Source organism: Notamacropus eugenii, chromosome 3 (genome assembly GCF_028372415.1).
Source record: "Notamacropus eugenii isolate mMacEug1 chromosome 3, mMacEug1.pri_v2, whole genome shotgun sequence".
NCBI lineage: Eukaryota > Metazoa > Chordata > Mammalia > Diprotodontia > Macropodidae > Notamacropus > Notamacropus eugenii.
The window spans coordinates 426,310,177-426,334,447 of record NC_092874.1 but is presented as its reverse complement, the minus strand read 5'-3'; the positions used below and the strand labels follow the sequence as shown (position 1 = coordinate 426,334,447).

Genomic DNA, 24,271 nt, shown 5'->3' with positions numbered 1-24,271 from the left:
TCCTACATATCTGACCACTCTTTCTTTGACTCTTCTGCTTATTCTTCTTTCTTTTTCTGCCCTCTAGTGGGTGTCATTCTAGACTGTCCTTGGTCTCTTCTCTTTCTTGGTGACTTTTGCTCACTCATGCTGTATCTTCAGATTATCTCTGTTTACAGATAATATCTTGTTCCTCCTGATCTTTTCCTTGAGCTCCTATGACAAATTTCTAATCATTTGAGTGTTGGAGCTTTTAGTTATGTGTTCAAACTCAGCATTTCCCAAACTGAATTTACCAGCTGATGATACTACCATATTCCTAGATATCATGAGCTGAAATCTTAGAGTCCTGTTTGATAGTTCCCTCTCGATTACTCCTTGCATTCAGCCACTTCCCAACTCTTGTTAATTCTAGCTTGGCATCTCTTAGGACCTTTGTTCTCACTTATGTCCTTCTTGTGCTTTTGCTTGAACTTGGCAATGAAATAGTTGACCAGGTGGTTGTCAAGGTCTTCTCCATCCAAGTGGCTGGCCCCAGCTGTGGACTTGACCTCAGAGATGCCATCTTCAAAGGTATTAATGGAGACATTGAAAGTACCACCTCCGAGGTCAAAGGTCAATGCATTTCTCTCAGAACCAACCTTTGTATCCAAGCCATAAGCAGTAGCAGCAGCAGTGGCTCATTGATGATTTGGAGCACATTGAAACCAGTGATGGTTCCAGCATCTTTGGTTGCCTGATGTTAAGAATTGTTGAAATAGGCTGGTTCAGTGAGGACAGCATTTGTCCTGCTCTTCCCAAAGTAAGTTTCAGCAATTTCTTTCATCTTAGTCGAGACCACAGAAGATGCTTCTTCTGGAGAGAAACTTTTGATCTCCTCTTTGAACTCCACTTGGACCTTAGGCCTGCCTAAGATATCACTAGTTCTTCACTAGTTCTTTCATTTTTCACTATGAAAGGCCAATGCTTCGTGTCTGACTATAACTGCATCTTCAGATCTGCAAACATATAGATGTTGTCATTAAAAACTGTGTTGGTGGAGTTCATTGAAACTTGATTCTTTTCGGCATCAGCAATTAAATGTTCTGTGTTGATGAAGGTGACATAGCTTGGGTAGTCCTGTTTTCTTAGCCATTAGCATGACTTCTCCTTTCCCATGTTGGACGACTTCCACACAGGAGTATGTGGTGCCAAGGTCAGTGCCAACTGTGAGTCCCTTGGACATGGGCATCAGAGAATGTAGTTGACCACTGTGGAGCAAGAAGGACTGCTGCTGCACTGAGGAGAAGATACATTTTTTTTTCCAGTTGCAGGTTTGTGACAGTCTTGTGTTAAGCAAGTCTATTGGTGCCATTTGTTGAGCAGCATGTGATCACATTGTTTCTCTGTCACATTTTGGTGACACCCACAATATTTCAGTCCTTTTCATCCTTCTTATATCTATTATGGTAATCTGTGATTAGTGACCTTTGATGTTACTGTTGTAATTGTTTTGGGACTTCACTAACTGTGCCCATGTAAGAGGATGAACAGTCAGCAGATGTGTAAGTTCTGACTTACTGGTCTTTCCCCATCTCTCTCCTTTTCCTGATGCCTCCCTGTTTTTTCCCAGTATTGAAATCAGGCCATTTAATAACCCTACAGTTGCCTCTAAGTGTTCAAGTGAAAGGAAGAGTCAATCAATGAGGCAAACTTCATTGTTGTCTTACTTTAAGAAATTGTCACAGCCACCCCAACCTTCAGCAGCCACCATCCTGATATGTTAGCAGCCATCACCATCAAGGCAAGACCTCCAACAGAAAAAAGATTATGACACCCTGAAGGCTCAGATGATGGTTAGCATTTTTTAGCAATAAAATATTTTTTTCATTAAGGTATGTGCATTTTTTTAAACACATAATACTATTGCACGCCTAATAGACTACATGTAGTATTGTATATACACATAACATGTATATATAGTATAAGCATAACTTTTATATTTACTAGGAAGCAAAAAAATTTGTATGACTTTCTTTATTGTAATAGTCACTTTACTGTAGTGGTCTAGAACTGAACCCTCAATATTTTACTTTATTTTATATAGTGAGACCATCAACTTATTAAAGACAAGATCAAAATCAACCCAAAATCAGAAGAAAGGCTAAAGATGAGAAAAAGATAATTGTGAAACTACAATAGCTCCAGCCTAATTATTCAGAAAAACTATTAACTTTGGGAAATGGGATAAGAAATAGACATTGATATAGACTATCACTATTTCCTACAGAAATTTAATCAATATAAATCAACTGCTATAGGGAGAAGTTTAAAGAAGCTGAGACCTAGACTCAGCCTGTAGACACTTGGCCTCCTTGCTAGGCTGAGGCTCATGGCAGCCAGTGGCAGTACAAGTTCAGAATATAAACTCAGTTGCATAATCTTATCCAAGAAGTTGGAAGAAAGTTATGAGCAACGTCACCTTATAAAACAATGACTGTTGAAAGAGAAGGAAAAAATAAGCCTATAGTAAGAATGAAATGAGAACCAATGTCTGATTATCCCAAGAATACTTAAAGGTTATCCTTGGAAGATGGCAAATAGAGGGAAAATTGAGGATTTTTTTAACAAGCTATTTTCCTAATTAGAATATAAGCTCCTAGAGGAGACAGGGCCATTTTTGCTTTTCTTTGTAGCATTAGTGCTTATCATCCTCATTAATGCTTAGACATAGTAAGTACTTGACGATTCTTATTGATTGGTAATTGATGACAGTGGGACCACCATATTTGGGCTCCACTATGTCAGTCCCCAGTGTGTCACATGAAGAACTGGGAACCAAGATTAAACAGTACAAAGATGGGAGGAATGGCTGACCAAGACCAAGTGTCGATAAAAGATATTTGTGATAAAGGTGACAATCTTCAGAGCATTTCACTGGTCACTGAAAGGATAATTGGAGGTTGCAAACTTGAGTGCCTGGAAGGACAGTAGTCGTGTCTTCAAAAGAAATGGGAAGTTAGGAAGGGAGATGGGCAAAAAGGAAGAAAATGAGTTTTATTTTGCAACAGTTGAGTTTGTAATGCTTCTGGGTCATCCGTGTGGACATATCCAGCATACAGTAGGTGATGTGGGACTGGAACTCAGAAGAGAAATGAAAGTAGGGTATGTAGATTTGAAAGCTATCTGCATAGAAATGATAATTCAACTTGTGGTACATCCTATGTGAAACCTTCCTTAGATCTTCCTATCTGCGTAAAATCTCTGCTTACCCCCCCACCTTTATTAAAACACTTAATTTTTTTCCTTTAACCTCATAACATCCTAGTTTTCATCATCCTTATTTGTGTACATGTCTTGCTTTACTGTATGTATTTGTTACAAGGCAGAGCTTCTCTTTGCCCCCAGGTGGCCCAGTGAACAAGAGTACAAGGCCTGAAGTCCAATCTGTACTAGCTCTGCGACCCTAGGCAAGTCATTTAACCCTGTTTGCCTCAGTTTTTTCATCTGTAAAAATGAGAAGGAAATGGCAGACCACTCCAGTATCTTTGCCAAGAAAACTCCAAATGGGGTCCTGAAGAGTCAGATACTACTGAAATGACTGAAGAACAACAATGGGGCTTCTGTTTGGTAGTTGGTAGTGACAGATATTCAAAAAAGTGTGAATGAAATATTTTTAATGCACAGAAAGAAACAAAAAAGTGAAGAGATACAAATAGCAATTTTGTTATTCCCTAATTTAATGTCTCTGTTCCTTTAAAAAAACTTTTACATAACAGTTCACAGTCTATTATATAGACTACTTGTTCTATGTATATTGAAATATTTTTGCTAAGTTCACAATGAAAAAGAAAATTTAATTTTAAAAAAGAACAAAATGACAAGACTTGTTGACCAGATGTTGCGGAAATGGAAGGGATCAAATATGTGATTCTTAGGTTCAATCTTGAATGACTTTGAAATTTATTGCTCTTTTTATTGTAGTAGGAGGTTTGGAGTAGGAGCTATTTTTTAGCTTCCTTTACTGTATCATGATATGTGTCTCACCTGATAACTGTGGGCATACCTGGGTAGCTGTCCCCAGACAGTCTCTCTCAGTGTTCTTAATATCAATGATCTTCTCATTTCTCATGGTCTCAGTTGTCATCATCATATTTATGATCACCAGATTACCATATGGCCAATACTCTTCTCTCTCCTCAGTGCTAGTCTTCCATCACCAGTTGCCTATTGGCCATTCCTTTCTTGCTTCATGTCTTATGCTTAAGGATCCTTTTCTCTGAGGGCATACTCATTGAGGCATGCTGAAGTCTCGTTATGTACCATATGTAATTCTGTTTGCTCAGAATTGTGAGCATTGTGGATGTGACTACAAGGAATTTTTTAAAATTATTGAACCATTGATTTAGAGCTGAAAGGGACCTTAGATACCATGTTATCCAACTCCCTTATTTTGCAGATGAGGAAAACAGAGGTTGACAATAGTTATGTGACTTGCCAGATGCTTAGATAGGGTGTGAGGCAGGGTTTGAACTCAGGTCTTCTTGATTCCAAGCTCCTGGTTCTGGACTGTGGCATCTGCCTGTTTTTCTGTTACTTTTCTATTGCAGCCTCTTTGGTTTTGTTTAATGACTTTATTTGCTTGCTGTCTTGTCCATTGTTGTTTATTTTTTTCTTGGTTATCACATGAGCCATCTGTTGATTTTGTTTCTTGCTTCTCTAGTTACTCTTTTGGAAACAATTCTCATTTTCTTCCTGGGTTTTTTGATTGATTTCTCTTTTATTTCCTTATTAGTTCATGTCATTGAGGTTCTCAAGCAGAGGCCAGGTTGCTGATGTTTTAGAGTAGTGGTGTCAAACTGAAGTAGAAATCAGATCTATTCAACATAAAGATCGCTGTGGGCTGTGGGTATTGACTTTGGTTTTAAAATGTAGTATTTTGTTTTATTGTAGTTTTATTGATTTTGTTAAATATTTCCCAGTTACATTTTAATATTGTTAATGTGGCACTCAGAAGTGCTGCAGGTAACATCCTGGGGTTTAACCCCTCTGTTTTAGAGTGAGGGTTTGACTAGATTGATTTCAAAGATTGTTTCCTCTTTATGAGTCTCTAATTCGGGAAGGACCTTGTCTCTCCTAATCTGTGTTTGCAGAAAGTGAAATGGACACTTCTTTTCAGCTGTGCTTCTTTTTGCCTCTTTCCATCCTCTAAAGTTGATCTAGTAATCCATGGAAATTCATGGACAACTTTAGAATTGACAAATGGATAGTTTTACAGCTATGTTTTTCTTGCTCTTTCATTTTTCCTTGCTCACATGTACATTCTGAGTAGCTGCTTTCTAGTTAGATATTCATAATGCTGTTGTGTGTACAAGCACTGCGTATCTTTTATTCCATGTAGATTTGGTTATAGTTTCTCCTCTACCTTTGTGATATTTGAAAATGTCTTTTAATTTTTTTTAGCTCTCTACTTATATCTGTAGGTAGAACAATGACTTTTCTTAAAATAAAGATATTTCTTCCTCTGCTTTTATACTGAAGCATCTTAGAAATCCCAAATTAGTTTTCTCTCTTGTCAAATTATTGAAGATCATTTAACTGTAGCTAGGAAATTGGAGTTTTGGAACTATTACTCCTTAGGAAAAATGAAGAACCCTTCATAACAGTATTACCAGATAAGTTTCCCTACTTGTACGAAAGTCATCAACTTGGGATGTTTGGAAAGGATTCCATCTTCTTTGGTCCCGGTTAACAAAATACTTGGCTTTTTGCCTCCTTGTGTAACGAGGTCTCCTTGCCCTTTCTGCTCCGTCTGCTGGCCTGTTGAAAGGGTGGTGCAGTTTCAGTACCTCGCCTTGCTCTTCTGTCAGTAATGGCACAGATATTTGTTCTGACTTATTTTAAAACTCTCTCTTTCCAAACTCTCTGTGAAGAAGTACGAGTTGTGTGGGGCTTTGTTTTCAGATCAGAAGTGTCTTTACGTATGTGTCTTTAGTGTATAATAAGACTTTCTTTAGTATATTTTGTCTATTTCTTCCAGATTCCTAAAGCATCTCTTTTGTTGCTCTCTGCTCACAATTCTCCAAGAACTTCCTATTGCCTGTAAAATCAAATTCAGGCTCCTAAATGTGGCATTCAAGGTCCCTTACAATCTGATCTCAACTACCCTTTTTAACCTTATTTTCTGCTCCTGTGCTCTTTGTAGCTTCCTGACTTTCTACACATTGGTCTGCTCACTGTCCCTGTGAACATGATTTGTTGCCTTCCTGCCCCTTCTTTTTTCCTACTTTTCCTCACACTACTCTCATTCCCTGGAATGTTATTCACCCTCCCCCCACCTTTCCTAATGCTGCCAAGGATTGAATTTCCATGAGCCTTCAAGACCTATCTCTGCACCTAGCTATCCTTCGCATAACAGAATCGTCCAGAAGTGGAGTGGGTCACTTCAGGAATTTCTCAAAGCTGGAGGTCTTCAACAAGAAGTTGAGTAGCCACTGGACAGTAAAGTCTGGTCTGATGTCCCTTCCCAGCACAAGGTACTTCCTTGTGATTGAGCCTCTTTATCCTAGAAGGGTTTTGAGTCATGATGGCCTGATTCTGAGCATCTCCAGTTATTCTCATAGGTATATATTTGTTATCGTCTCCAGGCTTCTCTCTTCTGTCCTTATTATGGATTTCTCTAGACTTCATTCCCCTCTTTATGCCAAAGATAGCTCTCTTGGTATATTCTCTCCTTAGTCCAAGGCTGTTGTATTCTGCTCAAAGTCTCTGTCCACAAGCATTTATAGTAATTGTAGTTAAGGGGGTAGTAGCCACTGTTTGCTGAAAAATAGAAGAGCATGCTGCAAGACTTGGGATCTGGAAGACCTGAATTTGAATCTGCCTTAGATACTAACTAGTTCTGTGACCCTGGGCAAATTGCTTAAATCACTCTCAGCTTGTTTCCTTTTCTTGAAAATAGGGATAATGATAGGACCTACTCCACAGAGTTGGTGTGAGTGTCAAGTGAGATACCTATGGAAAGTGCTTTGTAAATCTCAAAGTGTCATAGATTCAGTTTACAAAAACTTATTTACAATAGTAGGAGGTATAACTCCATTGAACTATTGAATTTTCAAGCAAGAAGAGGCCTTAGAGAGCACTATTATGTAAAATATGGCACTTTGATACCAGAAGCCTGTGATTGTTTTTAAAATTAAGGTAAAATTTTTTCAGTGAACAAAAAAATACATTTTCACTGTCTTTCACCCTCCCTTCCAATTGAAAAAGAAAACAAATATGAAAAGTCAAGCAAAACAAAGTCTGTCTCTGTCTCTCTGTCTCTCTGTCTCTGTCTCTGTCTCTGTCTCTCTCTCTCTTTCTCTCTCTCTCTGTGATCTAGTCTAGCCCTACAGGTCTGGCCTCCTTTTTGAAAACCTCATATACTCATGTATATCTATGAAAATAAGAAAGGTAAAGCAGTAATAGCAGTTTAGCTTTGTCTTTCATTGTAATGTGCATATTCCTCATGGCAGTTAGATAATTTAGGTTCAGAGCTTCCATTAAGCTGGCAGGAGGGGCTGTGTACATATTGCAGATTGTGTGGACAATCTGCACACTTAAACATCGTTGTGTATAAAGTGTGATATTGTCCATTGGAGTGCTGGGTCAGCCAGAAGACCTGGCGATGGCCAGATGAGTTTTGTGCTCCTGAGCTTTTATCTGGGGAGAAGTGTTTCATGGAAATACTTTTGAGCCCTTTCATATAATTGAAGTGATACCTCCTTATTCGGTCAGCTGCTGACTTTCCAACTTCCTATGAAATTGTAATTGTTTGTATTTTGTGATGTCATGGCCAACAGAAAGATTCCAGGCACTCTTCTTCTTGCCAGCTGAAGACTGATTTCCTGACTCTTTTGGTGTCTATTTAAAGTAGCTTCCAGATCAGTGTTTTTTTCCCATTTATGCCCTGGTTTTATGTCATATGAATATGAAACTGAGTTGAAACTCTGCTGCTCTTGAAAGTGTGAATGACTCCAGGAAGAGTTAAAGGAAGCAGTGAAAACATTTTAATGTATTTCTGTTTTGGTGGTCATCTGTCTACAGATATTCAGAGTAGTCTGATATGTATCACTGGTCAGATTTAAATGGATAATTAGCATTGAAGAGTTTTCATCATATATTGTTTTATATATATATATATATATTTTTTAAATTTATTTATTTTTTTACTAGGTGCAGGCACTAGTTTAAATGCTTGAGGAACAGATTTCAGAATTTAGTCAAATTAACCATCAATCCTTGGCCGTCAGGACATTCTGGTCTATGATGACTGAAGAGAATTACTCTGCATTTTTGAATACCTTGCTGTCTCACAAGGTTGAAAATGCCAACAAGATTTTGTACTAATGGGAAACATATACTTTAACTATAGTTAATAATGAAAAAACACTTCTAATTTTTTTTTCGGGGTGGTGTAAATAATGCCTGCAGCCTTCCCTCCCTGCTACAGATGATTTGTAGTTTCGAGTTAAACATCACCCTGTCCAAAATCATTTCAGATGTGAAGTTCTTTAAGAGGAGTCCAAAGTTTTAATGTTTGATGTCTCAAAAACTGCTTAAAGGAACTTTTTTTTTTTTGAGCAACAAAAGGAAACTTGGGTACTTTCAGAAAAATTGTAATACTTAAGAGTCTACCAAAATTTGGCCTTTGTACATTTCTTTTCTTTTTCTTTTGGTTATGATTGAGATAGAGAACTCATAGAATTGAGGATTTGTAACTTTAAAAAAGTACGGGAAAAATTTTAGCCCTGTGATAATGATCCTGCTATATCTTTAAAGGATTCTGTAGTCAATACGACGAGATGAAAAATTTTGATAGGTTGAAAAATATAGAAGGTCATTTGTAACTCTAAATTTTTTTGTACTGCATTTCCCACCCACTCACTCACCCATGCTCTCTCGTTTAAGAATGATTTCCTACTCTGGGTTCGTGGGAATTAGGAAAGAGACTGCCTATTCATTTGGTGGAAATACTGGGGATTTGAAAGGAAAGAGAGGGGGACACTTGTGTCACTTCCTTGTTCCTCTGATCAAAAGTTTGGTGAAAAAAATAGATGAACTGAGAGCAGAAAGCAGCCTGTGGTTCACTGGAGTTGACCCGAAGTTTCCAGTTGTGTTCCAGTTTTAGGGACCGTTTTGTTAAGTCATGGTGACCTTTGGTTCCCTTAGAAGTCATTCAGCAGTGGTGCTACAGGGTATTGGCTTTAGAAGCCATATTTTTGGAGCAAAGATATATGTGTTATCCCTAATGAATGTTGCTTGTAGATTGCTTGATAAGGTTGAAAGTGCAATCCTGTAACTGTTCTTGAGTGCTTGCGTGTCTTAGCACTTATCTTCGTTTGTCTGTCAATCAGTTCTATTTCTTAAGCTCAGGATCCCAACACGAATAAGATGTGAGGTCCTCTAAGTATATTAAGTACATGAATCATTCCCCTTGAGCCAACAGGAGAAGGCTGGGCACCACTAGTTAGTTTTATGTACAATGAGAAAATTTAATGGTAGGGAAAAGAAACTGATTTTTAAGTAAGAAAAGGGTAACCTGTTTTTTAACAGGCCTAATTTGTGTCAGATTGTTTTCAATGGAACCTATTTGAAATTGTCAGCTCAGTATATTATAGAAGGTAAAACTGATCCTAGTGACTGCTGGTAGTAATTGTCAGCCTTGAGAGGACTGGGCATCTGGGCATCTTGGATCTGCGCTTCTCCATGTGGAATGTCTTTGCCTTTCTTCACATGTGATTTCCCTTTTGAATTAATTCATGGAAGAAATAAGAAGTGGAGGAGCTTGAATTTCAGGCTGAAGTCAGTGAAGCTGAAAGGCCAGACAGTCCCTAGTACTGACTTGTGTGGGTCTGAGGACGTAAGACAGTTTAATGAATCATCTCCTTGACTGATTGAGCATCTGCTTTCAAGTCCTGATGGTTAAAGCTGGGGGCATTGAGTATGGACTGTAGGGAAATTCACGATTAATGTATGATGATTCTCTGAATGCAGTAGGGTATAGGAATTGTTGGTGTTAATCAACTACCGTAGACATATAAATTGTTTTTTGTTTTAAAAGCGGTGAGGTAGGAGTGTGATAATACTTTGTGTATTTGGTCTCATCAGGAAATGTGGTGTTCTATTTAGGTGCATTTTCCAGTTAACTTTATTAATTACAATGCTGAAACTTTTGTTTTGATGGAAAATTTTCTAAAATGTTTTTGCACACTTCCCTGGCTTCTTTAATAGGCTTTACTACACATAGCCTAACCTACCTTTTTGTTGGTGATTGACTTTCATTGTGAACATTTTCTTTAGAAAGTCTCATACTTTGAGGACTATTTGCCCCTATGCTAAATGACCAAATATCTCTTTGTTTTTATAGTTCTTGTGTCTGTGTTATGTCTTTTTCCTGTGTTCCTCCTTTCTCCCTGCTGTCAGTGTCCTCTGTTAGCAAGCCGACCTCTCTCCAGGTGGATGAAGAGAATGTGCTTTGTGCTGTGAAATCAGCTCACTAAGCTTGTGAGAGTACTCGTCCCTTACACATCTTGCGGGGAATGTTTGGTAGTAAAATGCTTTTCTCTTTGTAGGTGGGCCAATAAATGTCTGAACTAAATTGAGAGCATGGATTCTCTGGCATCTGTCTTGGCCTCAGCTGTGAGGAGCACTCGTATGCCTTAACCTCTTTTAGAACTTCATTGTCCTCGTTGGTAAAAGGGGGTAAGAAGGCCTATCTTGGTCACCTACAGTTCTGTTGTTGTGGTCATATGAGGCTGTACAAGACCAATGGCTTTCAAAGCTAACGAACTTTATGGTTGTAATAATAATGATGATTATTCTTTTCTGACTCCTCAGAGGACCTTTTCCTTATTCCCCGGTTCTTGGGTTCTTGGCTGTTATTTCCTTTTTGCAGATGAGGAGACAGATTTAGAAGTGGCTTGCTTGAGGTCACATAATTAGTTGCCTGAGCCAGAACATAATCCCAGGCCCTTTGACCAAATCCAGTACTGAAATGGTTTTCTGTAGTACCACTTGAAGTAAGTGAGCCTTCGGATGGCCTGGTCCTGCTGCCCTTCTCGCCCAGGCTGCTTTGTCTTTTGCCATGGTTTGATCCGCTTTAGCTTTGTAATCTACACCTGCAGTCTCATGCCAAAAAAGAAAAGTGCTGCTTTTTGCACATGACTATGATGAACTTTCGCCTACTGTTGACAGGACGTGTGCTCCACAGCAGGGTACAAGGAAAAGGGCACTGAACTTGGAGGCAGAAGATTTGAATTTGAGGCCTGTTTCGGTCACTTACTACTTGTTTGCTTATTGGTCAGTCACTTAACTTCTGTGAGATAGTTTTCTCATTTGTAAAATGGGTATAATGTTACAGCCACTCTCTATTAGGAACAAATGCAGGATGCTGACATTACTGCATGTTTTTGGAGTGGTTGGGGATAGGTAGTGCAGAGCCATCTATACTCTTGTCCTTTGTAGTCAATAAAACATGTTTATAATGTGAAGGGGGAGGTTAAAGTCTTTGACCATGGGTCTGAGGTATGCTAACTAGCCATTAGGGAAGTTCAATCCATGGCTCAACCCTCAGCACATTTCTATAACCTACACAGCCAGTTGATCCCAAGGTGAACCTGCCAGACAACCACCATTTAGCAGTTCTTTCAAATTCTACAACTCAATTCATTTCTTTTTTCCTACTCCTTTCTCTAAAATACAAATATGGAATCATTGATATTGGGAACTCTTGAATGAAGAAACTCCCTTTACTAGTGCAGATCTGCACCTCTCTGAGGGTTGTCTAGAGCACTGAGACGTTAAAGGACTTCCGTCAAATCAAAGAATCACTGTGTTCAGGATGGGGTTTGAACCTAGGCCTTCTTTGCAAGTGGAGTCATTGGGGATAGGGGACAGATTGGCCAGTTAAATGCAAGTCTCAGCGTCGTTTATTTCTTATTTATTTTCCTTTTATAGTAAATCTTAAATTCTATCTTGTACCAGTAATCCCTAGCCAAAGAAACAGTATCATTGCGAAACTCCAGGGGGAGTCATGAAAAGAGAAAACAGGTTGCTCTCTAATATAGTAGATTTAGATTTGTAGCTTTCTTTTGTATTTTTCTTGTCTCTTGACAAGATAAAACATGGAGGTGTTTAAAGCACTTGATTGTTTTCTAAACTTCCTAGAGATTTCCCATCTGCAGAATGGAATGATAATGATCATTTTGGGTCTATACTATCAAGCCTGTGGAGAAAAGCACTTTGGAGTTAGAAGACCTTGGTTCATGTGTAACCTCTGGTGACCTCTGAGCCTCAGGTTTTCTCATTGGTGTAACAGGAGAAAATAACACCTTCTTCTGCCTCCCTCGCAGTTCTGTTCTGTCTTTATCTTTGTACATTGTTAAGTGCTAGGTAAACGAATTATTGTTATTGCGATTACTGCTGCTGCTACTGCTGCCACCACTACCACTTGCTAGGGATATTATGAAGATTACTGAAAAATGTAAATGTTTTCCAAGAAGACAAAATATTTATGGTTATTCTAAGTGAAGATATTCATACATGTTCTCTAGGTCACATTAAGGCAGAAATAGCTAAGATTATCTCTTTTGGGAGCTACCTTTGTGGCCCCAGAATCTTAAAGTACATGTTTCTAATGGGTTATTCTGCTGTATTTCTGGCTTGCAGCTATCCCAGGTTCATTTGCTTTCTAGTATTGTTGGGAAACACACAGGGCCTGTGGCCAAGCAGCTTGTCCTGTCCTTCCTAGGGAGAGGAAGCATGACAGTAGAAAGAGAGCTGCTCTTGAAGCCAGGAAGATCCATGTTCACCCACCATCCTGGACACACAGGGCCTTCTTTGACTGGATGGGAGTCACTTAGCTTCTCGGTGCAGACCTGAGCTGCTAAAGGGAATTTCTTCCTCCAATAGTTCCCTACACTAGTGGCATTACAGGACTAGTTCTCTTTAATACTTGGGGAGAAAGCCTATAGAAAGACTGTAGAAAACCACCATAGTGCCTGTGTGTTAGAGAAAAAAAACTGCCCTTTGTCCCTCCACTGCTGGTTATTGCTCACGTTCCCTGGTTACAATCTTTTATTTTTCTTATTGTGCATTATTGACCTAGTTGATACAGTAATTGACCTGGTCAGTCATAGACTTTATTGATTTTCCTCCACCTTTTGTATATTGGGAATAGATTTTCAAGATCTAATGTAGTAGATTGATTCTTTGTTTGTCTTCTTCTTGGTTACAATTTTTAGACATCTCCCTAAGTTATCTGGAATGTAGTCTTGAAAATTTTGAAACTCTATGGCAAAAATGTATTTTATTTTTATATTTATACTGAGGCAACAAAGACCATCAATCATAGATCTTCTAGATCATAGATCACAAATTTAGAGCTAAAGGGACCCGAGAGGTTATTTGTAACCCATGCACATGACAGATGAGAAAACAGGTCTTGGGAAGTGAAGGGACTTTCCCAAGGTCCTACAGGTTGTGTAGTAGTAAGGAATTGCATCTAGGTCTTTGGGCTCCGAATCTCATGTTATTTCCACTGTACCATACTGCCCCCTGAGCTAGGACATATCAGGTAACTTACTAGAAAGTTCAGTCCTCTGTTTTCATTCAGCTAACCTTGTATTTTCTTTCTCTAGGAGCCCAGATCATTGATCTGATGCTGCTAGTTATCGATGTGACCAAAGGCATGCAAACTCAGTCAGCAGAATGTTTGGTGATTGGGCAAATTGCTTGTCAGAAGCTGATTGTGGTACTGAACAAGATAGACCTCCTAGCAGAAGAGAAGAGGCAGGCGGCTATTGACAAGATGACCAAGAAAATGCAGAAGACGCTAGAGAACACAAAGTAAGTTTGCCAAGAATAGACTAATGATCATTTATATGATAATTACAAAATAGGAACTGACCTGGGCATGTAACATGTAGGATGCTGCTGGGGAGAGAGAAAGTGTGTGTCTGTCGGTCTGTCTTTCTGTCTGTCTGTCTGTCTGTCACTAGAGTCTTCTCAGCACGCAGTTCTCACCAGAATGTTGCCCTTCATTTCTTAAAGTTTTCTAAAAAACTAAAGCTAAAATTTGTGGATTTCCTGTGTCAGAGGCACCACATTGTGAATTTGAATTTAATTCAAAGGTTCAGCGTGGTGTGTGTAGTGGAAAGAACACAAGTTAAGGAGACCTGGTTTCAGTTTACTAAGTTGTTGTTGCCCAGGGCTGCACTGAAATGGTCATTAACAGTCCCACTGGGGAAAAAATGTATGTACTGCACAGTTTTAAGTTTAATCTGCATTTTTAGTATTTTATCCATCACTTAAGTCTAGACAGTCCACAGAACAGTAAGTCAAGCCCTGATTTGTGGAGTTTGCCCATTTCTGAAATGTAAATGCCCACACTGAAAATTTACCAGTTGGCTTACAGGTTTGCCCTGGTTCTACAAACTCTAGCACACCCTTTGTTGTGACTTTAGGCAGGGTCATCAGCCATCTCTGGGATTCACCTTTTGTTTTCGTTAAAGGCACTAGGACTGTGTGATCTCTAGGCTCCTTTAGCTCTAAAACACATTTTCTGTGCTAAGTGGTTCCTTCTTTAAGAGAGCCAAAAGCAGACTGGAGATTTTTCCCATCAGTTAAGATCAGAAAAGGTTGGTTATAATAGAAGATGGGAAAAGAGAGATTTTATACAGTTAAAAAAAAAAAAGGAATACTCAGTGGTAATAGATTAGACTATTAAAGGTGATGGAACTTCCATGGTATAAACAGGATGTAAAGCCACCTCATTGAACAAGCAGCTTCAGGAATGACTTGTTCTGATGTTGTCAGGACAGTGCCCTTGTTCAGCTGCACAGGGTTGGAAAACCGTCATTGTTTTATCATTTTCTGTGATCCTTTTTGGACCAATCCTTTTGGATCAATACTAAGTAGCAGTCACAGAGAGGTAGTGAGGCATTCTCTTCTCTGTGGAGCATCAAAACAATATCCTGCCACTTCTGCTTCTCCTTCGAACCTGTCTGTGGAGGGCAAACAAGTATGAAGTGTTTTTGTTTCTCCTGTCATAAAGATTGATCTGCCTTCCTGCCAACACCTGCAGGTCTGTCTGAGAATCCTCAAGTTGGTTAAATTAAAACTCTGGCCCTGTGATTGCTCCAAATGTGTCATAAAAGATTTCCTAGTCCTGTCTTTTGTTAGCAAAATTCATCAATCTGATAAAATCGACACATTTAGATAAATGTTGCATAAGAATTCAGACTTTGTTATTCCCAACGGAAGTGGATATGAGACTGTAAAAAGGGAGATAAAAAATTATATCTTCTCTTTAGTGAGTTATTTGATCTCCCTGCAGTTTTATTTACTTGTCAGAAAGGGGTGGAACAGGCCCTTTCAATTTCTACTTAAAAATCACAATATAATTTCAGTGTCACATACTATAAATGGGACAAAGAAATGAGGTGTGTGAAGTATTGTGTGAGTAGTCAGTAGATTAATTTCATAAGTTAATTTTTAAAAATTTGGGCATATTTTCCTTCCATGTTAATAATTATATATTCTTACTCATTCAGAATGATGGTACACATATCACATCTTATAACTGAGCATAAACATAGGAGAGATTGACCTTTTGAATCATCTGATAGTCTAGGTCTATGTCTAAAGCCTTTTTCTTCCCCCATTGAGAGAAACCTAGTAAGAAGAAAAAAAGATCATTGTCCATCAATCTCTATGAGAACTTAGGCAATGGAATGATGTATTAACTAATGGAACCTTTCTACTTGTAAAGAATTACCTGAAATATTGATTGTTTTCGTGCTGTTATCCTGTTCTTATCCTTTAAAATACTCCAAATAATTATTTTATTTTCTGATATTCTCATTTAAGTCCTTTTATAAACCATCTTTCACATTTCAGCAAATGTATACCCCCCACCTCCAGACATATACTGACTGATAAAAAGCTGCAAAATGGCGAAGATTAAAACCTCTTCTTCACTCTAAGCTCCCTCTTCCACTTGCTTGGATATTTCCTCTCTCAATGCCCTTCAGTACCCCTGTTTTGAAAGTCTCCTTTCTTTTTCCATTCTCTTCCAGTCCAGGCCTATTTCTTATGGTGGCCTTGAGCTGCCTGAGTGGCTCATACATGTACTTCTCTTTGCGTTTCCACCCCCTCCCCCTCTTCTACCAGGTTGTAACTCCTTGTATAACCCCGTTCTAGTCTCACCAGTTCTAATATAGTTTCCTTGATTAATCCCTTTTCACTTTGATCACTCCTTTTAAAATGTGTCACTTCCAAGTTGTGACAATCTTGCTGCCATCCTTCCTCCCCATCCTTTCACCTTTGTTCCAGCCCTCATTAATCAGTCAGTCAGCATTTTTGATGTACCTGCTATGTGCCAGTCACTGTTCTAAGCTACCCTTCACCTGGGCTCTTTTAGTAATAGACTCAATCAGTGACAGATATGTGAGTAAGCAAATTGGGCTCTCTGCTTCCATTTTCTGTTCTCTCCATTCTCCTCAGTCCTCCACACAGCTGAAGAGTTAATCCTCAGAAGACACAGATCTGTCATCATCATCTCCTCAGAAATTTCCAGGAGTTCGCTATTGCCAGTAGGCCTCTTTGGGTGCATTGGAAAGTCTCTCACAACGTGACATCTTTAGTCTTTAGTACACATTATGCCTGTTGTGCCATCTGCAGTCTGGCTCTCACCTCCACACTCTTGTTTCCAATGTACCTCATCATCTCTGCCTCTTAGAAACCCTCATTTCCTTCCCAGTTCAGCTAAAAGCCTCTCCCTGTGGGAGGCCTTTCTTGATGCCAACCAGTACCTCCTCCCTCCATGATTACTGTGGATCACTTTGTTTCACCTGATGAATATGAACTCTTTGAGGTGGCCAGTGTTTGGTTTTGTCTTTCTCTCGCCAGTGTCCAGCACAGTGAGTGGCACATAGTAAATTGATACCTGCTTGATTTGTTTGTTGATCCAGCACTTAAAGACACGGCCTATATCATTTTTATTTGCACTTAGTGATAGGTTTCTTTTAAATATTTTTTCATTGGCTTTATGTCCAATATTCTTGTACAATTAATCAAACTGTGAGGTCTAGGGAGGAGAGAACTATGCCTGAGGAGCAAATGTTGGCATTCTCTCTATGGAATTAATGCCTCCTGCATTGTTGTTGTGCCAAATGTTGTGTTTTTATGGTGTTAGTTAACACAGCATTATGCAGAATATACCTGTCCTCTAAATAAATGATTATGTGGGTTAACTGTGAGCTTACTATTACTGTGTTAATAACAATTTTACACCACAGTTCCCTAATACTCAGGTCTTAGGTACAGTGATGAACTCTGGGCTCACTCACTGACCTGTGCAGTTAATGGTATAAAACAAAGTCATTTGGGTCACTGAATAAACTGTTCTTCTGGTCTTCCTTTCCTTGTATACCTGAGCTCCAGGTTTTCACTTTCTGCTTGGGAGTGATGATGTATTTTTGTAAGAGGACTTCTGAAAAGAGCGTTTACAATCTGGAGAAGTGGGGTAGAGTCTATGACATCTATACAAATAATTAGTACAAAATAGATGATTATTAATAGATCACATAGGAGAGTGCCAAGCTGTGTCCTTCAAGGTCATTTTTATCTTTATAACCTCAGTATGTATCCATGAATACTGCAGTTACTTTAAAAATATTGAATTTGAGGAGCAAGATGTTATGACTAGATTGAGGGGACCGTCATCATGGAAGTGTCACGGAGCAGGGGACACTGGAATTGGGCTTTGAAAGGAAGAGCAGATTTTAGTAGCTGAAGATTTTGGGGGTGGGATGGGATGGGATGGTGTGAACAAAGGCACAGCTGTGAGAGGTCAGTGAGGACTTCTTTGTCTTTTGTTTTGTAGGATTTGGAGGAACCCTAAAGTATAACAGATTAAATTAAATCTCTAGGAGGAGGAAGTTTAGGAGGATGACACGTAAAACTTACAACTTTAAAAGACAAAATTAGCTACTAATTTTAAGGACTACATAGTTTTACATGCTTAGTAAAATGATTATACAGATTGATGTACAAAGGAAGCAAAAATGAGCAGTAAGGGAATGGCAGTGTTCTCAGACCTTACTTCTCGGGCTTGCGATCTAGTGGGGTTTTTTTCCCCCTGAAAAAGAGCTTAGACAACATGGCTAATCATAATGGATTATTTCTATGACTTGAAATTTTTTTCTCTGTCTCCTACTTCAGGGGGTTAAGATGTGACTACCATTTGCTTTTTCCTTCAGCTCAATTTCTTGAAAACTTATCTGAGATCTTTTTTGAGGGGAGGACAGGATGACTTGAATGCTTACTAAGCTTTTCTGACCACTATTCACATACCATGACATACTGTAGCACAGAGGGCACTCTTGAGGTAGTTGGGTGACGGCAAAGGGATGAACCCACCCATTGTCTGGCTCACACTGGCTTTGATGCCCTGGGCAATTGCCATCCACATATTCATGATATATCTGGTTGGGGCCTTTCATGCTTCTACAATCCAGAAATGGATCAGAAAGCAGAAAATCAGCCCAAAGGGAAAAAATACCCAGCCTCAGCATAAACTCCAGTTCCTTTTCACGCTAGTCTTCCTCTTTGCTTGCTAGAGGCCAGACTGCCACGGTGTGCTTGTGTGTGCTTGAGGTGTAGTGAGGCATGTTTCTCACAGGGCCTGGCAGTCCTATGAAGGCTGCTGCCTCCAGCTCCCACCAGGACATATGATGCCTTTTGAAAGAATCAGGCACCTGGTTCAACATTAGTTTATGTTTTATTACAATATATTGCCCAAAAGTGTTTGGATAAAAATAATTGAATTTCCGAAAGCTTTATGGTTAATTGTTGGAATTCTCAGTGCACATTTTTATCCTCCTTTGTCCCCCAGAGCCCCAGGCATAGGACCCATAAACAGCAAATACCTTGTATACTGTATTAATACTTGATAATTTCTATAGAAGGAACAAACTAGATCAAAAGTCTTCTCTTTTCACCAGGAATGTACACGTTCTCATGTTCTTTCCTTTTCTCTTCCCCTTTTTCCTTGTTTCTTTTTCTGCCTGGCTATTTCATTCCATCTTCTCTCTCCTTTCTGTTTTTCCCTTTCCCCTTTATTGTATTCCTTTCTTAGAGTTTTAGCATTTAGAGCTAGAAGGGACCTTAAAGATCTAATACAATTCTTTCATTTTACAGCAAAATAAACTGAGGCCCAGAGAAGGTAAGGTGATTTCATAAAGGCAGGAACCATCTTTTGACTCTTTTTGTATCTTCAGAGCTTGGCACAGTGCCTGGTATGTAGTAGGTGGCTAACAAGTATTTATTGATTGATTCATCCTAATAATTGGCAGAGCTGGACTCCAGACCCAGGTCCTTTGAACCCAAATCCACTACTTTTTTCCATGATGCCTGTCCTAGCTCTCAAAACATTTTATAATCTAGTAGAAAAGATCAAACACACTGTGAAAAAAGTAAATAACAAAATATTTAAATAATACTTCAAAGTATCAATAGAAGAGTATTCCTTAGATAATACACTATAAATGGCTAATTGAGTAGAATTCAGTCAATTGATCAGCACTTGTTAAGTACCTACTGTGTGCCAGACACTGTGCCAGGTGCTGGGAATGCATATGCAGAAAGAGTCCTGTGCTCAGGCAGTTGGAAATATGGAATTGGATCTTGGGAGAAAGGTTAGACAGGGATGAAGAGTCATGTGGTGGTGATAGTAGAAGCCTTTGAGGATCTTCTGAGGGAGAGGTTTTAGATGGAGAAGAAAGGAGAGCCAAGGACCTTGAGTTAATGGCTCTACTGAGGCAACTAGATGAGAAAAAAGGACCAACGAAGGAGTTAGAATGAATAGGAGGAGGATCATATTGATGATGATCAAATTGACTACAGTTTAATTCAACAAATAAAGGTTTGTTCAGCACCTGCTATATGTGTAAGGTACTAGATCAGTGACAAAAATAAAAAATAGTTCCTTCCTGAAGGAGCTTATATTTTACTCTGTGTGTGTATGTGATCGATCATATCATGCACACTGATAAGTATATACAAAGTAATTTGAGGAAAGAGAATGCATTAATAACTGAGAGGATCAGAAAACCTCCTGCATTGGAGAGGTGAGATGAGAGTACATTTCAGTACTGGAGAATGGCCTGTACACAAGCCAGAGGCTGGAGATGGAGTGCTGGTAGGCCAGGGAGTACGTAAAGGGAACTAGGGTGAAATAAGGAGTCCAGTTAATGGTAGTGCTTTACATGCCAAGAGAAGGAGTTTGTGTTTTATTTTAGGAGGCAATAAAGAACCACTACATATTTTTTAATAGGGGAGTGGTTTTAGGAATGCTAATTTGGAAGCTTTGTGGAAGATACATTGAAGAAGAAAGAAAATTATTGTAATTGTCTGAATGAAAGGTTAAGAGTATCTGGACAAGGGTGTTGGCCATATGAGAAGAGATAAGGGAAGGGTTGAGAGAGAGATAGAAGTAAAATAAACAAGATTTGTCCAGTGATGTTGTATGGGGTGGGGGAGAAAGGAGAAATGGAGAAGGAAGAGTCAAGGATGACTCCAAGGTTGTGAGCATGGGTGATTGAAAGCATGATGAGGCCCTCAGAAGGGAACTAGAGCAGTCTGAGGAGGAATGAGTTCTTAGGGACATACATCAGATGCCATTTTGAGTACATTCACTTTGAGATACTGATGAAGCCTCCAGGTGGAGATGTCCAGCAGTCAGTTGTTGATGCTCTACTGGAATTAAAGAGATTACAGCTGGATGGAAGCCAAGGGAGGGAAGAATTTCAAGAAATTTTCAGGAAAGAAGGTGTGGACATGGTTTTAGATATTGCAGAGAGGTGAGGAGAGGAGAAAGTCTGTTGGATTTGGCAGTTAGGAAGTAAGTCATTTGTGACCTTTGAGAGAGCATTTTCTGTAGAGTAAAAGGTAGAACCCAAATTACAGAGTATTTGGAAGTGGTAGAGAAGTCAAGGCAATAATTATGAAGTTAAGGCAATGAATATGTTCTACTTACTAGAAAATTTTGTCAGTAAAAGAAAGAGGAAGAATTTTTTAAAGATAACTGAGCATATTTGTTAAGTAGAGGAAAATAAACTAGTGTAGAGGGGAGAGATTGATCATACTAGAATGGGTATAATTAAGGGGGCAATTTTCATGCTTCTTTAATCTCTCCTTTTGGAGACTCTTAGACAGTAGTTTTTTAAGTTTTCTTTTTGTGTTATGTGGGCAAAAGATGCCATGCTCCACTTTCCCTACCCATTCCTGGTTACCGTGTTAAAAATACTTTGCTTGGGCCAGCACCCTTCTACTCTGTTGTTGCGGGGAGAACACAAGGGAGGGATGTGGCTACAGCCCAGGAGGGGAAGGAGAAGGACTAGAATGTCAGATGCATTGTGTTTTTGTGAAACCCTGTTTATCTTCCTTCCCTCTGGGAAGCTTCCCTTCTCCTTGTAGAGTTGAGAGTGGTTGGGATTCAGCCAGGTTGTTTGATTCCCAGGTTGACAGATTCTCATATTTCAGCTGATTGTCATCCAGAGCTGCTCTAATTAACCTTTTAAGCTTAATCATACCTTTTGAACCATCCTAGAGACATACTATGACAGCAGCTACTCTAGGACATTTGAAATGACAATCTTAAGTATCTCTCCATAGATTTGCCATGTGCTGTCATTGTCTCCTGCCCCGCCCCCCCCCCCCCCCCCCCCGCTTCTCCATTTCTTTGTGTAATACCCAAAGAGAATAAGATTGACCATCAAATGACATTTACCACCTTATTTGAGATCCTTTTCTGGATGTCGTTCATCCTAAATTTCTTTCAGTGACCATGTCATCAGTCATCATAATCATCAACATCACTGATACATAATGCTTTATGATTTACTGATATATAATGTTTTTCTTTACAAAGAACTATTTACAATAGTCCTGTGAGGCAGGCCAGTCAGAGAGTAATACCCATTTTTATAGATTAAAAAATATTACAGAGAGATTAGATATCTTGCACAAGATCACATAGCAAAGCTGGGATTAGAACCCATGTCTTTTAGCTCCAAATTTAGTGCTCTTTCTAAGACAGTTTTTTTTTTTAAAGTAAATGTTTTGTTAAAATCTCACTTGGAACATCTTTATAATCAAACTTGTTTACTATTTAGACTTTAAATTCAGCATATCAGTACTACAACTTTTAGATAGTGCCTGAGTGCTTATTAGAATTCATATTTTCATGTACTTTTACTATGACCATAGTTAGTGTATACATGTCATACTTCTAGTTTTGCTCTTTTTTTACTTGATTTCCTAGAAGTCTGTCATGATTCCCTTTTATTTCTAATAATTGTCAGTCTTGATTACCTTATGACATTCCATTCCATTAATACTATTTAATTAAGTCATTTTCTTATTGTAGAACTCCTAGGTTGATAGTTTTTTGCAGTTAAATATAATGCAATGAAAGTCTTTGAACAGACGGCTTAAAAAATTATACTCTCAACATACATTTGCCTCCTCTGTTTGCTGTTAGATCAGCCCCTCTCCGGCTACATAATAACGCACCCCCAGCGTTGTCCTCCTCACCCCAACCAAAGATTGCTTTTGTCCTTACTGAGAGATTTGACCTGGTAGCCCGTTAATCTCAGACATGCTGGGAAGGAGCTTTACCATGATCAGCTCAGCCATAAGTCTTCCCTGACCTAGCAGGATCCCTTCAAAGCTCACTTGGTATTATAATGGCTTTAGTGGGCACTCCAGAATGCTGAAGAACAGATCCTCATCTCAGGTAGAAGGCCTTGCCTGACATACAACTTCCTCAAGGCTTCTTTGGAATAAAAATCCTGTGACCAGTTATACCTTCTGGGACTTCCACAAGTCAAATTGTAAACTTTTTCTTCTCTCTGTCTCCCTTGGTGAGCTTGGAACTTCATGTACTAGATTAAACTCAGTTTGATTGGAGTTTCCTCTCGATAATTTGATATGAATTTGCTGTGGTCTCCTTAAGGTAGATCCAAATCATAATAGCATTTTCTCTTTGGTTTTCTGATCCACTAATATATATATATTTAACTGCTTTGATTATTTCATAGACCTTTTGCTCATAACAGTAGAATGGTGCCATGTAGTGCTGTCTAGATCAGGTGACAGAATTGTGGGAACCTTAGCCCTGTTTGTGCCAAGGCATAAGTCGTTCAGTCTCTCTTCATCTCACTTTCCTCTCATTAAACATGTTCAGTTTACTTATGGGGTTGTGTGAAGATCCAGTGAGTTAATGTGTCAGAGTATCTTCGGAGGTAGGAAGGCCATTCACATTCCAGAGGCAGTGTAGTGTTGTGGACAGAGAGCTCACTCCTCTTCAGAAACAGGAAAACCTTGATTCAACAAATGGTTGGTGTAAACCTGGGGAAGTCACCTAGCCCTGTGGTGCCATAGGCAGCTGCTCACCTAGATGGTGCAGGGTGTGGCTCCCCCAGGAGTCTCCTGCGCCAGTGAAGTCAGGTTCAGCCTTTGTTCTTCGTTATTATCATTGACAGGCAGCATGATGTAGGGTGGCGATGTCCTGCTCCTGGCCAGAACCAGGTTAAAATGTGATTGGGAAATATTTAATGGAATAAATACAAATGCAGTAAAACCTCGGCAACATTACATTTTAAAATCCAGTCAGTATGTAGCCTGCAGCAGGGATCTTTATCTATGGATTTGTGGCCTTACCTCTGCTGGCAGGGATAGAGAGTAGGTGGATTCCAGTTTTGCTTCTTGCCAGGTGTGCTGGAACCATCTTCTGTTGATTGCTTGGTGAACAGTCCCACCTCATAAATCTGGCTTTGTTTGTTTCATGGATTGTCTAGACTTAAGGAAGGGATGGAGAAAATGGTATTCATGTGGATGACATGTCACAGTATGCTGTGCCTTTTTGGGGAGCTGTTTGTTAAATAATTACCAGCAGAGCCCTGCGGGTTCTTGTCTTGGCAAGCAGCATTGGTGCTTTAGGTGCCTCTCTGCAATTTCATTAGTAGGTGTTGTTTCTTCTGGGAGTTATTATTCTAGTAGCGTCACTAGTTCTGATCCCTATTATTCTCATGATTAACTTTTAAATCAAACTTATTTTAGTTAGAATTCAGTTTAAAGTTTGATTAATATTGGAATTTAAATGTCTGAGGGCTAGTACTTTGATTTCTTGACCAGTTTTATTGATCTCCAAGTCCCACATATGTTAATGTGGGTACCAAATGATTAAAGGGGAGGGGCTGATCTTGCT

At 39.1% G+C, this 24,271-nt stretch overlaps 1 protein-coding gene across 5 annotated transcripts in view; it reads left to right on the top strand.

The window, feature by feature from the left end:
* Positions 1-24,271, top strand: part of EEFSEC (eukaryotic elongation factor, selenocysteine-tRNA specific) — a 344,545-nt gene that overhangs the window by 82,134 nt on the left and 238,140 nt on the right. For all 5 annotated transcript variants that reach the window (XM_072598318.1, XM_072598315.1, XM_072598314.1 and 2 more), the window contains exon 2: positions 13,638-13,845. In XM_072598318.1, coding sequence (XP_072454419.1) covers positions 13,638-13,845 — 208 coding nt within the window. The remainder of the gene's footprint in view (positions 1-13,637; positions 13,846-24,271) is intronic.